The sequence below is a fragment of the Ochotona curzoniae genome, unplaced genomic scaffold (genome assembly GCF_017591425.1).
Source record: "Ochotona curzoniae isolate NIBS_2020 unplaced genomic scaffold, NIBS_Ocur_1.0 scaffold_2453, whole genome shotgun sequence".
Taxonomy (NCBI): domain Eukaryota; kingdom Metazoa; phylum Chordata; class Mammalia; order Lagomorpha; family Ochotonidae; genus Ochotona; species Ochotona curzoniae.
The window spans coordinates 283,221-298,449 of record NW_024467094.1 but is presented as its reverse complement, the minus strand read 5'-3'; the positions used below and the strand labels follow the sequence as shown (position 1 = coordinate 298,449).

At 59.7% G+C, this 15,229-nt stretch overlaps 1 protein-coding gene across 3 annotated transcripts; it reads left to right on the top strand.

The window, feature by feature from the left end:
- The first annotated feature begins 4,555 nt into the window (after positions 1–4,555).
- LOC121169726 (transmembrane protein 11, mitochondrial) lies at positions 4,556–14,354 on the top strand. 3 transcript variants are annotated; one of them, XM_041000380.1, is made up of 2 exons: positions 4,556–4,682; positions 13,709–14,354. In XM_041000380.1, the coding sequence occupies exons 1-2, from the start codon at positions 4,618–4,620 to the stop codon at positions 14,223–14,225; spliced, it is 582 nt and encodes a 193-aa protein (XP_040856314.1). In that variant the 5' UTR covers positions 4,556–4,617; the 3' UTR covers positions 14,226–14,354. The 3 variants fall into 3 exon arrangements, with proteins under 3 accessions (XP_040856314.1, XP_040856315.1, XP_040856316.1); XM_041000381.1 differs by lacking the exon at positions 4,556–4,682 and adding an exon at positions 8,094–8,142; XM_041000382.1 differs by lacking the exon at positions 4,556–4,682 and adding an exon at positions 9,875–9,918.
- The last annotated feature ends 875 nt before the right edge of the window (positions 14,355–15,229 follow it).

Sequence of the window (15,229 nt, the reverse complement as noted above, 5' to 3'; positions counted from 1 at the left end):
CTACAAATGACAGTGTGCTGGTACACAGAGGTTCGCTTAAGATGAATGTGTTCTTGGGCCCAGAGCACTGTAGCCTAGTGGCTAAAATCCTCAGCCTTGCATGTGCCAGGATCCCACATGAGATCCGGTTTGTATCCCTGAGGCCCCGCTTTCCATCCAGCTTCCTGCTTGTGGCCTGGGAAAGCAGTGGGGGACGGCCCAAAGCCTTGGGACCCTGCACCCGCGTGGGAGACCCAGAGGAGTCTCCAGGCTCCTGGCTTGGGATCAGCTCAGCTCCGGCTGTTGCGACCACTTGGGGAGTGAATCAATGGATGGAAGATCTTTTTCTCTGTCTCTCCTCCTCTCTGTATATCTGACTTTCCAATAAAAATAAAATAAAAACTATATATATAAAAAAAGAATGGGAGGCAATGACCTGCTGCCATGCTCCACAACAGGGTGCACTGGCCCAGGGGAAGGGTGCGGGCACCCAGGGGGGTCTGAGGATGCAGGTGGGGGGGGGTGGAGAAGGCCATGGGAAACAGCATGGTGGGCATGCTGGTGGGCATGTGGGGACCTGGGAGCCCACCTCTAGACAGGTGGAGCCTATGTGCTTGGTACTGGGTGAGGTGAGGAGAGTGGAGGGGAGAGTCCCAGGTCAGCATGCTGTCCTGGTGTGCTGCTGGGCCAGGCCTAGAGACTTCAGTGGGTCTGGATTTTAGGTGTGTGGAGCAGAAAGGCTCCAGGCCAGCACATGTGCCAGGAGCTTGGGACCCTGGTGGGCGGCAGAGCACTGGACCGACACACCACCCACTGGGCTTCTAGAGGCTGGGATGGAGAACCCATGCACGCCTGGGCACAAGGACTGTGGACTGATTAGGAAAGGAGCAAGGGGATATAAGGTATGGAAGACCATCCTGTGAGTATCTGAGGTATGGAGCACCATCCTGTGAGTATCTGAGGTATGCAGCACCATCCTGGGAGTATCTGAGGTATGGAGCACCATCCTGGGAGTATCTTGCAGGTGAGGAATGACTCCTAAGGGACTCCCAACGACAAGGCCTCTGTACTTGCAGGTAAGTGAGGGGATTGAGACCTGGTAGTTTGGAGGGGAGAGCTCGGGAGATCTTTATGGGTCAGACCGATGCCCCAGCCCAAATGGCAGTTCTGAGATGGGCTTGTTAGCATTGAACATCGCTGACCACCATGCACCAGCCCGCACAAAAGCTAGGACTGTGGCCTTGTGTGGCAGGGCTGGATCCCAGTACCTGACAGTGATCAGGGGATGGGTCACAATAAGTTGGGCCATGACACTAAGCAGCATGCAAGAGAACCAGGTCTGGGGGTGGATTCTGTGGGGGTATTTGGGCCCAATCCTATGGAATTACAAGTCCCGCTGATTAGCTTAAGAGTTGGGGTGGTGATGGGCTGCACTAGGTATGACCATGGAACCCACTAACACTCACAGGTCCTGAGGCTGGGAACAGGCAGGGAAGGTACAGGCTGCAGTACCCACATGAGCACCCTAAAACAGGGTGTGGGGCAGTCTGAGCCACAACATCTACCAGTTCATACAAAGACCAGGATACAAATGGGGCAGGCTGTGCAGGGTAAGGGCCTAGCAACCGTTGGCATGTGTGAGATCTGGGTAAGGGAGTGAACCGAGAAGGGGGAACTTAGGAAACTCCCCTAGTGGGTCATAGCTCCCGTTGAAGAGCACATGGTCCAGATCTGAGTGTTGGGCAGGCTGGGCAAAGTAGCTCTATCCGTTGGCAAGTGTGTGAGTTGGTTTTGGAAAGGTGTGGGCCAGGCAGGGCCAAACAAATCTTAGTCCACTGGCAAGTGCAGATACCAGGATGAAGTGCGGGTCATTCTGGGCTAGGCTGTCACACCCACTGGTTTGCATGAGCCATGGATGGGAGCAGACTGAGTAGGGCCAGGTTGTAGTATCTGCAAGCTGGAGTTAGAGACTGGGGGTTGGACCAGGCGAGGCTGCAGCATCTGAAGCCAAAGGCCAAAATGGGTGAGGGGCTTTGCCAAGCCGGATCATAGCAACCTCTGGCATGCAAGAGGTCTGTGGCTGGAAACAGGCCTGGTTGGGGAGCTAAGCAGATGCCCTGGCTGGGTTATGGTTCCCACTGGTGAGTGTGAGGGCCAGAGTGGGGGCTGCTGTCTGATGTGGACATGGCTGCAGTGTCCCTTGGCACAAGTGTAGACTGGATCTGGAGTGTGCCAGACTGGGCTAGATTCTGGCACCCACTGGTGCTCATGAGAACCAGGGTAGGTGTAGGACAGGCTAAGCTAGGTCTCTGCCCCTGCTGAGTCATGTGTGAACTGTGTCTGAGTGTGGACCAGCCTTGGCTGGGCTGTAACACCCAACAGTAAAAACCGGAATGGCTTGAAGGCCAGTCAGGAAGGGCCACTGTTCCTCCTGGGACAGGAGGTGGACTGAGTAGAGCTATGACCCATGGACCCACTGTTGTGTGCAAAATCCAGCATTGGAAGAGGTTCTAATGGAGGAGCTTGGGGAACTCCTCTGTTGGGACACGGTCGCTGCAGGTGAGCAGGCCACTGGTATTCTTTTGGCTCAGGTCGGGGGTAAGCCAGGCTAGGCCAGTTCATATCACCTGCTGGTGAATCCGAGAACCAGAATGGTATGTGGGTCATGTCAGGTCAGGCAACACTAGTCAGGTCACGTTAGGGCTGGGACTGGGGCTGGTTGGGCTGGCCAGGCTGTAGCCCCCACCAGTGTCAGCTGGAACTGGGCGTGGACCGGGCTGGGCCAGGCTATAGCACCCACTGGTAAATGCTGAGGTAAGGCAGGCCATGCCAGACTAGGCTGCAGTGCCCAATTAGCGCACATGAGATCCAGGGGAGAGGGCGTCAACCTAGTAGGGTGGTGTGGGGGGCTGCCCTGCTGGGCCATTACTCCCACTGGTTTGTGGGGCAGACCAGGGTGGGCAGGGCTACAACACCTGTTAGCCTCATGTGAGCTGGATCAGGAAAAGCCAGCCTGGGTTGACTGTTCCTACTGGGCACGCATAAGCCAGAGTGGGTGTGGGTTGACTGGGCTTTGCCACAGCCACCAGCTAGCAGATGTTGGCATGGGGGGCAAATTTTGTCAAAACTGCAGAACCACCTGGAGAGTACAAGATCTGGGAGTGGGCTCCTTAGGGAAGTTATGGGCACCTCTCTGATTGGCTGCAACTGCCAGTGGTGAGCATGGAAACCAGGATTAGGGGCAGGCATGGCTAGACAGAGTGGCACCTGCTGGCATGTGTGTGAACTGGATAGTGGGGCTGGTTGGGTTGAACCAGGCTTCAATGCCCATTGACATGTACGAGAGCGGAATGAGCTGTGGGACAGATTGGACCAATCTGCTGTTCATGCTAACACAGAAACCACAGCAGGGCGTGGGACTGGTGGGAGTTATTGCGGGTCGCTCCAACTAGTCTGCAACTCCCACTGGTTTGTGTGAAGGCCGTGCGTGTGGTGGGCAAGATCAGGTTGGAGTCCAACACTCATTGGTCTGTGTAGAAGACAGGGCTGGAGACAGAACTGACCCAGCAATTGCAGCTACCAGTGTGTGTGTGGTCTGATTGGGGTACAGACTGTGCTGGATCCTGTATTGGCAAACACACACAAGAATCAGGTCTGGATCACCTTAGACGAGGTTTCTCTGGGAATCGCTCCAATTGAATTGCTGGACTCAGAACTCCAACCATGGCGAGAATGACATGGTCTGACTATGGAGTTTAACGTGTCAGAGCTGGGCCTCCTCAATGGCTTAGACTGAGCAGTGGACAGCATAGCCAGATGCACATGGAGGATATGGCAGCCCATTGGAGCCTGCAGAGGACACCTGGTACCATAATAGAGAACGGAGGACAGAACAAATAGATCAACTACCCCAGCCAAGTGTTGGCAGTGAATATCTGGGCAAACGGAGACTCTAAGGTGGACTATGTCAGCCAGTGGATTCTGGAGAGATTTAATCGTGCTTGGAGTGGCAAGGCTGGCAGCAGTTCAGAACTGTTGAACAACCGAACCCACCTGAGCAGGACCCTTGGAGCGTGCCCCACATCGGGGACCCCGAGATGGTTGGGAGGCTTGCTGCGGCCGACCAGAAGGGCCCGGAGGCGCACCGCAGGCCCCGCCTAGGGCTCCGGGGCTGCGGGTCCAAGGCGGAGGCCGCGCGGCGCCCCGGGAGTCGTAGACGCCCGGCTCTCCAAGTTCCACAGACGTCGGCGCGGTGGGCGCCCGCGCGAGCCGACGGAAGCCTCCGGGACACGGGGTGGGGAGGCCGGCTGGCGGCCGGGGCGTCCTGGCTTCTCCCCGCGTCCCGCCCGTGGACGCCGGACTACATTTCCCGTCCTGCCCTGCCGGGGCGTCAGCGCGGGGGACTACATTTCCCGTCCTGCCCTGCTGGGGCGCCAGCGCGGGGACTACATTTCCCGTCCTGCCCTGCTGGGGGCGCCAGCGCGGGGACTACATTTCCCGTCCTGCCCTGCTGGGGCGCCAGCGCGGGGACTACATTTCCCGTCCTGCCCTGCTGGGGGCGCCAGCGCGGGGACTACATTTCCCGCCGCCGTCCGCCCAGGCCGCCGCGCCGGCGCCGGCGAGCCAAGTGTCTCCAAGATGGCCGCCTGGGGAAGGAGGCGTCTCGGCCCGGGCAGCAGCGGCGGCGGCAGCGCCCGGGAGAGGTGAGGCGGAGGGGCCCGGCGCGGTCGGCGCGGAGGCCGGGGTGGACGCGGGGGGCCGTCGCCGTGGCGCCGCTCGGGCGCGCGTGGGGCGCAGCGGGCCTGGGGGAGCCGGGCTTGGCCGCGGCCTCGGCCTCGGCCCCGGGGAGGATCGGACACCGGGCGTCCCCCGCGCAGCTCCCCGGGGCCCGTCCGCCTGTCCCCGCCGACAGGGCGGCCTGCAGCGCGCGCCTCGTGTGTCCGCGCACGTGGCCGCGGCGGGCCCGTTCGGGGTGCGTGGCGGCGAGGTTGGGGGTGGGATGGCGAGGGCAGCGGCGGCCGCGCGTTCCCCTCGGGGCGTGGGTCCTTGGCCCGCCGGGACGCGAGCTGCCGTCCCGGGCCACGCTCGCTCGCTCGCTCGCCTCCCTGCGACTTTTTCCGGGCGTCCCGGCGAGCGCCGGCGCCGCGGAAGTCCTTTGGAGTGACCTTTGCGTTGGTAATGAATGATGTGCCGGGAGGGAGGGGCGGGTGGACGGGCATGGCGCTTGGGGGGAGCGGGGGCCGCTGGCGCTCGCCGGGTGGGCTAGCAAAAGTTTCGAACTTGGCCTTTGTATACTGCGCCGCTCCTGCCTCGGAGGAGAAAAAAAAAAAAAAAAACATGGTTTGTTTTTCCTGGCTGCTGTGTGAGATGCCTCTCTGTGGGGAGGGGGCGACCCGACCCCCAGTTGCCGAACTGGAAGGGCCTGGCCGTCGTGCGCTTCTGCTGGACGCCAGCCTTCACCTGGCCGGTTCCCCCGCGCCCCCGGCCTCCCTGCCGAGCCCCCAGCCTCCCTGCCTCCCTGCCGCGCCCCCAGCCTCCCTGCCGCGCCCCCAGCCTCCCTGCCGAGGCCCCCAGCCCCCAGCCTCCTTGCTGAGGCCCCCAGCCACCCTGCCGCGCCCCCAGCCTCCCTGCCGCGCCCCCAGCCCTCCACGCGGGGCCTGTCCTGAGGCTCCTCTGCCGCTTCCGAACGGGACGGAAAGACGCCTGCGTTTTGGTGCAAGTCCTTTTCTTTTTTTCTTTAAAGTCTCCGCCTACTTCTTTTTTCTTCTTCCACAATAACTGCGTCTTCCGGGAGCTTTTGGAATATTCCCGATCCCTGGGCTAGGCAGACTTAAACTTTCTTGCCGGGAGGCCAACAGGGCTGCCTTCAGCCCGTTGATCTGTGGCCTTTTGGAAGGAACCTAGAAGTTTCTAGCACGTGGACAGAAGTGAGCCCCCGGGTTTCCAGGAGCCCTTAACAACCCCTGACGCTCATCCACCATCCGCTGCTGACTTCCTGCACCCTGCTGGCAGGGGCGCATTAAGCCGTTGTTTATTTGGGATGCCAGTATTGTTTTTGTTCTGACTTGGCTGAGGTGTGAACTGCAGGCCTCTCGGCTGCTCACCTGGGCGCTCACCTGGGCACGGAGCAGAAGGGAGATGGAGGGAGCCACAGGCCTGGTCTGCCTGAAGCGCTCCAGGTGAGCGGGGTGTGGCTGGCTGGCTGTGGGTCAGGCAGGTGCTTGCCTCACCTGACTCACCGGGCGACCTTTGGCCTGGAAGGGAAGGCTGTGTTCCCACACGCGAGAGTGGGGCGCTGCTCTGGTGACTTGCGTCTTGCCATCTGTGTGGAGGGCTGGAAGCTCCAGCCGAGTTGTCTCTGAGGATCCGTGCACGTGTGCGCATGCGCCAGGCTTCCCTGAGGTTCTCCCCGCGAGCGCTGAGCAGGGCTGGGGGTGTCCCACTGCCGGTGTCCCCCGCAACACTCCTCCCCTACCAGCTGCTCCACTCGGCGCCACTCAGCCGCACACCTGGCTGGCGTCTGCTGTGTGCTGGGCCTGGGTGGGGCTCTGGGCAGAGAGCACTTCGGGCACACACGCCAGATTGGCCCGTCCCCCGGACTCGGCAGTGTCCTCCATGGGTAGAGACCCGGCTGGTGCCAGAGTGTCCCCACTGTTGCTGTCGGGAGAGGCCTGCCCCGGGGAACAGCATGCTGGTAGCTCCATCTTAGTTTTTCTTTCCACACCGTTCAGTGTAGGGAGCCAGCAGGGTCTGTAATGAAGAGCCTCATTCTCTGAGCTCTAACCTGAATTCTTGTCCAAAATTCAGCCCGCTGGCAGCGCGCACGCCACACACACCACCGCTTGTCCTGGCAGCGTCTTTGAGACACGTTTGCACGTCTGGGAAAGTGTGGGGGCAGGTAAATGTGTTGTGCCACCTGTGTGCAGTGGGTCCCACGCAGGACTGGGCCTGGGGTTCCATGAGGGCCGCGCTGCCGTGTGGTCACATGGTGATGCGGGCTGTGGGGTGCCCAGGTCTTCGGGTTTGGTGGTTTTCTGTGCCTTCTCTCCTGTCCTGTGCAGCCTCTGCCTTAACTTTTTTTTTGTTTTGTTTTAAGATTTATTTTATTTTGCTATCGGGAAGGCAGATACAAAGAGGAGGAGATAGAAAGATCTTCCATGCTGTTTCACTCCCCAAGTGGCTGCAACAGCTGGAGCTGATCTGATCTGAAGCCAGGAACCAGGAGCTTCTTCCAGGTCTCCCTTGTTGGTGCAGGGTCCCACTTTCAGCCATTCTCCACTGCTTATCCAGACCACAAGCAGGGAACTGGATGGGAACTGGAGCAACTGGGATATGAACCGGTGCCCATATGGGATCCCAGTGGATGCAAGGCCAGGATTTAGCCAATAGGCTATATTGCACCCAGCCTGGCCTTGACATTTTGAAGGCAGCAGCTCCTGTGGTGACTGTGGAGCACATTTTGTGCCTGGAACCTTGTCATCCTCTTGGGCTCCAGTGGACAAGGAGGTCCCAGATGGTCATATGCAGAGGGGTGCCAGTGCCCAGTTCTGTTGAGTGGAGAGCCCCCAGCCTCGGAGGAGGCCAAGTCATGTTCCAGGGCTGCAAGACCCCTTCCTGACCTCGTCTTGCCCGTGTGAGCCAAGGGTCCTGGAGTTTGGGGTGACAGGCGGGTGGGCACACGAGCTGGTACAGGACTTGCATGTGGGGCTGGTGGTGTGAGCCACCGTGGGGCCGATGGGGGCAGGGGCTCCTGGTTCTGGCAACAGGTTGGGCACTGCCCCCTGCACCTTCTCTGTGCCACAGGTGAGGCCTGGATTCAGCTGTGCGGAGTGGACCTCCAGGCTCAGTCCTTTAGACTGCATTTTTGGAGGGCCTGCTCCTCCCCCTTTTTTTAAGGATTTAAAAATATTTTCTTTGAAAGGCAGGGTTATGGAGAGAAAGGCAGAAAGAGGGAGTTTCCATCCTGTAGTTCGCTCCCCTTGATTACAGCAGCCAGAGCTGGGTCTGTCTGAAGCCCGGAGCTTCTTCCAGGTCTCCCATGTAGATGCAGGGTACCAAGGCATTGGACCATTGCAGAGTTGCTGGGAAGTGGAGCAGCTGGGACTTGAACCAGGCGACTACAAACAGAAGTTTAGTGTGCCCTGCCATGGCGCCAACCTCTCAGTAAGTCTGCCTACCTAAAGACAGGCTGAGCTGCTGTCTTGGGTAGGAGGTGGGAGGTGCCTCAGCCAGGCGGAACCCACTGGGGTCTGCTGGGTGCCAGGCCAGCTGCGGGACCACTCGTGGTCTGGCCAGTTGGGCATCTGCACTGTTGCCTGGGGGTTTCCTCTGATGGTAGCCGATTTGGGTGCCTGGGAGCACTAGAGGTGCTTTGCCCTGGTAATGAAGGCAGTGAGTGCGTGGGAGAGGGCCGGAGCCCCGCTCTCTTCTGCTGCCCCCTGCTGCTGGGGTTCTGGATGTGGCTCCCTAGTCCTGGGGGCTCTGACTGCAGCCCAGCTGTCTGCTGCACCCTTGCTCTGCATCCTTAGGGAGCAGTGCTGGGTCCCACAGTGTCCGGTGGCACCTGCTCAGGGTGCCCACATCACGCACGAAGCAGCCCAGCCTCTTGCCCTGCGCTCTGCCCCATGCACCCTCAGGCAGATGTTCCTCACCCGCGTGTCTGGGGAACGTGTATTGGGCACTGTGCAAAGGGTCCTGCCTTCTGGGAGCTTGAGCGGCCCCCCGTGACCCTCCATCTCCCCCCATGAGCACCTGCAGCATCCCTGCGCGGGGCACGGGCTGAGGGCTGAGTCCTTGGTATGGCGAGGGCACACTGGCAGGGCAGGCGGCCTGTGCTTGCTGGAGTAAGGCAGGGCAGGGGGTCCCCTTCCCTGGCAGACGTGGGGCAGTCACCTGCTTTCCCTGCTCGGGGGTCGGACTGCTGTTTGCTGGGGATTTTTCTTGTTGTAAAAGGAGTACATATTTGTTTTTTGGGGAAATACAGGAAAGCCTAAAGAAACAGAAAACAGAATTTACCAGTTAGGCCTTGCTGGAGAAACCCAGTGTGGGTCACCGTTGGCATATAGCTACTTCGCTGTTTATCTGGTCGTAGACTTCTAGGACTATTTAAACACACCAGAAGTTAGGTCAATGGGGCAGGCGGTGTAAGCCGTAGTGTGGGAGACCTGTGTCCCATACGAGTCCCTCCGCCCCCACTCCCGACACAGCTCCCTGCCAGCGTGTGCCTGGGAGGCCGCGCTGACGTCAGTGCTCGGACACGGGCCACTGCGCGTTGAGACCCAGATGGCCTGTGAGGATGAAGTGCTGTGAAGCTCTGCACAGAGAAATTGATTTTCAGAATAAACCTTTTTTAAAAAAATGATTTATTTGGAAAGTGAGATATACAGAGAGGAGGAGAGACAGAGAGGAATAATCTTCCATCCGCTGATTCACTCCCCAAATGGCCACGACGACCAGAGCTCCACTGATCCAAGGCAGGGGGCTTGGCATTTCTTCCGGGTCTCCCACGCGGGTGCAGGGTCCCAAGGCTTTGGGCCGTCCTCCACTGCTTTCCCAGGTCACAAGCAGGGAGCTGGATGGGAACTGGAGCAACTGAGATATGAACCAGTGCCCATGTGGGATTCCGGCTCCTGCAAGGCTGAGGACTTTAGCCACTGGGCTACTGCGCCGGGCCCTCAGAATAAACTTTTAAGAAAGCTAGGTTAACGTGTGATAAACTGGCATGCTACAAGGCAAGAGGCAGGATGGCATGTATAGGAAATTTGTGGCTTGGCACATCTTTAGTCTGGTGGTCACCAGGGCTGGGATCAGTGTGGCGCTGTCCGCAGCTGTGAAGCTGTGGGCCTGCTGTAAATGGGGTGGTTTTTGGGGTCCAAGGAGGCCACTTTGCTAAGGTCATTGCTGTCAGGAAATGGCCACCAGAGTGATGTTGGCTGGGATGTGAAGTGGCATCACATCGAGTGCCCGGGTTCAAGTCTGGGAGCTGGCCCCTGGCCCCGGTCTGGGGTTTGTGGGGCTCATGCCACTGGGGTGTTGTGCAGGTGGATCATGCAGGAGTGTGTCCCTCAGTCACAGGAGTGTAAGATGTCGTTCTTAAATTTGAAATGCGGGTCCGGTGTGATGGCTCAGTAGCTAAAGTCCTTGCCTTGAACTCGCTGCGATCCCATATGGGCATTGGTTCTAATCCTGGCAGCCCCCTTCCCATGCAGCTCTCTGCCTGTGGCCTGGGAAAGCAGTTGAGGACGGCCCAAAGCCTTGGGACCCTGCACCCGCGTGGGAGACCTGGAGGCTTCTGGTTTTGGATCTGCTCAGCTCTGGCTGTTGCGGCCACTTGGGGAGTGAACCAGCAGATGGATCTTTGTTTCTGCGTATCCTTTTCTCTGTAAACCTGCCTTTCCAAGAAAAATAAATCTTCAAATTTGGAACAGAGTGACCGAGTTGATGTTATTCTCCACTGGTTTGCTGCCTAAATGGCCACCCAGCCAGTTCCTGGGCAGGCTCAAACCAAGCACCTTGAACTCCATCCAGGACTCCCGCACAGGTGCAGGGACCCAAGCACTTGGCCCGTCCTGAGCTGCTTTCTCTTGTGCGTCAGCAGGAAGCTGGTGTGGAAGTGGAGCAGCCAGGACTTGAATTGGTCCTCAGATATGGGAGGCTTAACAGAAGCCTGTGACAGACAGGCAGTGGCTTACCCCGCTGTACCACAGTGCCATGCCCAGGTGGTAAGTTTAAGTAGAAAACCAGGGTTGCCTTAGCCACCTGGCTCCGTGGGGGCTGGCTGTGCTGGAGCCCACTCGTGGTTCCCTCCTGCCAGCTCTTAATGTACAGAGGGGTCTCTGCAGGCTGGCCTGCCAGGATGGATGACAGGCCTGGGTTGGGGTAGGCCACCCTCCCGGCGACACAGGACCTGTCCTGCTCTGCAGCAGCCCCAGTGGCAGCGTGGTGAGTGTGTGCTTCCTGTCCCCGTTCCTTACGAGCCAGAGCGGCCCAGCTGAAAAGAGCCCAAGCAGGGCCACTCTTCGTTGCCCGACCGACCACCTGGCTGCCTCGGTGCCCGACCCGAGTCATGTGTTTGGATGGTGCTGCAGCTGGCCTAATCTTGGTCACTTTGTCGTTATCAGTACTATGATTTACCCTTCACTTGTTTGATAGAGGTCTTTCATCCACTGGTTTACTTCCCATGTAGTTGCAACAGCTGCAGCTGGGCCAGGTCAGAGCTAGGATCCCCGTGCCATCTGGGTTTCCCATGTGTGCAGGACCAAGCACTCGTGGGGACTAGATAGGCAGCATAGAGTAGCAGCTGAATTTGAACCAGTGTTTCAATGAGGATGTCACATTGTGGGCAGTGGCTTACCCCATTGCCCATGGTAGTCCACTGCTATAATAACACACACTTTATTCTCTTTCCAGTTATTTACTTTGTTGAGAGGCATAGAGGGCCGGAAAGCAGTGGCTCCCATCCTCTGCTTCATCCCCCCGGTGCCTACAGAAGCAAGGGGCTGCAGCTGGGCCTCCCCCGGGCGGCAGGAAGGTAGCTACCTGCATCTGGAGCAGAGCCGCCTGCGGCTGCCCTCTCTCTGGGCCAGATGCTTGCCCTCGCTAGGCTGTCCCACTGGGTGCCTCACACCTGCAAAAATGTGGCCTCTCAGGAGGCCTGGAGCCAAAGGCTGGTGGAGAACAGTGCTTCTGTGTGCCCGGGAGCGGGTGGGGCCGCCTGTGCAGCCTGCAGGACCGGCAGGGGTGGCGTTCCTGGGCTGCCTCACCAGGCCCTCATGTTCTTTAGCCTATCTTTGAGCCAGAAACAGAAGTGAGCTCGGGTGCATGGGTGCTGGGCAGCTGAGCGGTGGCTGGACCAGGCTCCCTCTCAGAACCCTCGGTCTGCAGTGTCCTATGCAAAAGTCACAGCAGTGCATGTGTGGCGTGTGGTTCATGTGTGGTGTGTGGTGTGTGTGGCGTGTAGTATGCATGGTATGAGGTGTGTGGTTTGTAGTGCGTGGTGTGCATGTGGTGTATGTAGTGCCTGTGCCGCTGTGGTGGCAGCTCCAGGCTGGTCTGTCTGCTGTGAGCAGATGCCATGGACTCTGACAGGCATCCGCCTACTTCGCGCTGTCCTGGTTTGAAGCATGCTGTCTTCCCATCTTGCGTACCATCAGGGGGCCCTGGCCTGACTGCAGAAACCTCCCCTGTAGACCCCCCTCCTGGCAGCAGGCAGCCATGGGATGAGCTGCCCTGCGGCCTTACGGGCAGTGGGGAGCGGAGCTGTGGGGCTGTCTCCAGGGACGAGCACACCTATGTCCACACCGGCCCCAGGAGTGACTGTGGCACCGGCATGTTGGGACAGGTGGACATGCTCCTGTATCTGCTGGGTTATGCCTGCTCTTCCCGCTCTGCAGTCCTGTGCCTTGACCAGCAGGATGCTGCACCCTCTCGCTAAGGGAACCATGTCTCCCCAGAGCCCAAGGCTGTGAGGTGCCTCGGAGAGCCCTAGTGTGAGTCCATCCTGGTTAAAGCAGCCCTGCCTGAAAGCAGAGCCTGCCCCCTGTGCCCCTCTTCCCACTTCTGGGTCTACCGTGATCACTGGGTGTTTATCCAGTTAAAGGTTTGCTCTTTGCTAAAGTCACTTTTCAGGTGGGCGCCCTGCTTGGAGTGGCAGGGTCATGTGGGTCTTCTTGGGGGGATGCCCCGCAGGCGCAGGGTCCCAAGGCTTTGGGCCGTCCCTGCATACAAGCAGGGAGCTGGATAGGAAGTGGAGCAGCTGGGACACAAACAGGTACCCAAATAGGATTTGCAGGAGGATTAGCCAGGTGAGCCAGCACGCCCCACTTCTGCTCTAGCTCCCTGCTAACGGCCTGGGAAAGTCAGACAGGATGGTGCAGGTGCTTAGGCCGCTGCACCATGTGGGCGACCGGAAGAAGCTCCTGGCTGTTGTGGCCACTCCGGGAGTAGACCAGCAGATGAAGACCTCTGTTTCCCTCTCTAACTCTTTCAAGCAAGAATAAATAATGCTTAAAAAAAGCAGTGTGAGCAGATGACCTGAGACAAGGAGGTGATGGGCGTGTGCAGCCTCCTGCACCGGGATCTCCTCTTTAGGTCTGTTTGGCGGGAGAAGCTGGTCCTGCATCTGTTTCCACAGTGACTGAGCCTGGGCAGGGCCAGGGGCTCCTCTCAGAGCAGCTGAACACCACTGGGGAGCTGGATGGGAAGCAGAGCAACCCTGCACGGGCAGGCATGTTCTGAGTGGCAGCCTGCCCCGCAGTTCTGTGGAGTGCTTTGTGGTGTGTGCTTGAGAATGGCCTGGATAGGCTGAACAAGCCCAAGAAGTAGGAATCGGTGGCAATGTGGTGTGTGGGTGCCCCTTGAGTGTGGTGAGGCCTCGCAGTGGCTGGGAGAGGGGCTCTGGGCACACACAGGCCGCGGCAGGCCCGGCTCCGAGTGCATGTGGAGGCCTTCCTGGAGGGCCAGGGCGCTGGGATGCAGCCGGGCCACTCAGCTCTCCTGCACAGGTGTCCTTGCCCTGCTGGTGGCCGGTGTGCTCCTGGGTCCAGCCAGCCTGTGCCGCGCTCCCTCGCCCTGCCCAGTCTGTGTTTGGCATGGACACCCGGCATGCCTCTTCCTGCACCTTCTTTGCTGCTGTTCACTGGGTCTGCAGGGCATGGAGACCCAGGCGCCCCACAGAGCCTGGGGTCGTGCTGACCCTTGGCCTCACGCTGTCTCCTTCCCCCCCTCCCAGGGTGAGCCTGTCGGCCAGCGACTGCTACATCGTGCACGAGATCTACAATGGCGAGAACGCCCAGGACCAGTTTGAGTACGAGCTGGAGCAGGCCCTGGAGGCGCAGTACAAGTACATCGTGATCGAGCCCACGCGCATCGGCGACGAGACGGCGCGCTGGATCACCGTGGGCAACTGCCTGCACAAGACGGCCGTGCTGGCGGGCACCGCCTGCCTCTGCACGCCCTGGGCCTTGCCCCTGGATTACTCCCACTACATCTCCCTGCCCGCCGGCGCGCTCAGCCTGGCCTGCTGCACCCTCTACGGCATCTCCTGGCAGTTCGACCCTTGCTGCAAGTACCAGGTGGAGTACGACGCCTACAAACTGTCGCGCCTGCCGCTGCACACGCTCACCTCGTCCACGCCCGTGGTGCTGGTCCGCAAGGACGACCTGCACAGAAAGAGACTGCACAACACGATAGCGCTGGCCGCCCTGGTGTACTGTGTAAAGAAGGTGTACGAGCTCTACGCCGTATGACTGCGGGCCGCCCAGCCCGGCACGGGGCTAGTCGGATCTTCATTCTTTTTAAAGTAACACAGATCATGGGTGTGCCAAGGGGTTTCCAGCTCGCTGCACTGAGCTGTGGCTTCCTGCAGCCCAGGGGGGCCGGGGCCAGGGGCACCTGGCGGGCCGAGGGGCGCGTGCTGGGGGGGGCTTGCCGTAAGCTGTGTCGCTGCACCATCCAGAGCCAACCGGGAGCTGCTGACCATTAAAATTATGATGACTGCAGCGCCCACCCGTCTCCTTCCCTGAGTGGGGGGCTCACTTGGACTGCCTGCTCACTGCTGCGGAGCGGGCAGGGCCCCCCAGATGTGCACAAGAACTTGGCCTGGGGGATGGGCTCTAGGTGCTGTCTTGCTGGCACATGGTTGTTCACCCAGCACCTTGGGCCATCAGGAGCCACTGTCACAGCCCCGTGTCAGCAGAGACCAGACGCACAGTGGGATGGCCCTCATGGGCAGAGCCCAGGTCTTGAAGGGCTCTTGCGCTCTCCAGTCTGGGGAGACGGCTCAGCGTGCCCCAGGCCCCTGCCCAGTTGGGTCCCATCACAGCTGCCCCACTCTGGCTCAGTGCTAGTGTGGGGAGTGAGATTCTGTTCCGCAGTAAGTGCGTCTGCTGTCTGCAGTGGGCTAGGAGCCAGTCCCCTTCTTAGCTGCCATCCACTAGGCAGTGGGGACTGGGCTGGGGCGAAACCAGGGGCAAACCCAGCGCTGCCCTCCCCCACAGGCCAGGATCTGCTCTGCCAGGAGCCAGGGCTGGGCACCCTGCAGTGTGCCTCTCCCAGCTTGTGCCTGAATAGCCCTGGCATGCTCTGGGGTGCCTCCTTGGTGTCCTGTTGGCTGTGTCTGGGAGCACCCATGTGGCTTTCTCTCCCATTCCCTGGTTCTGGCTGTGAGTCCTGGGGAACCAAGTGCCTGAACCGTGGCATGCCTGAAGGCAGAACCAGCACAGTGCTGTGTTCTGCAGCCGTCCCCGCAGGC

Bases quoted from the DNA above. Each gene is read 5' to 3' on its own strand.
- LOC121169726 (XM_041000380.1), top strand. From the start codon at position 4,618: ATGGCCGCCTGGGGAAGGAGGCGTCTCGGCCCGGGCAGCAGCGGCGGC. The intron at 4,683-13,708 runs GTGAGGCGGAGG...CCCCCCTCCCAG, and splicing joins GGCGGCAGCGCCCGGGAGAG to GGTGAGCCTGTCGGCCAGCG.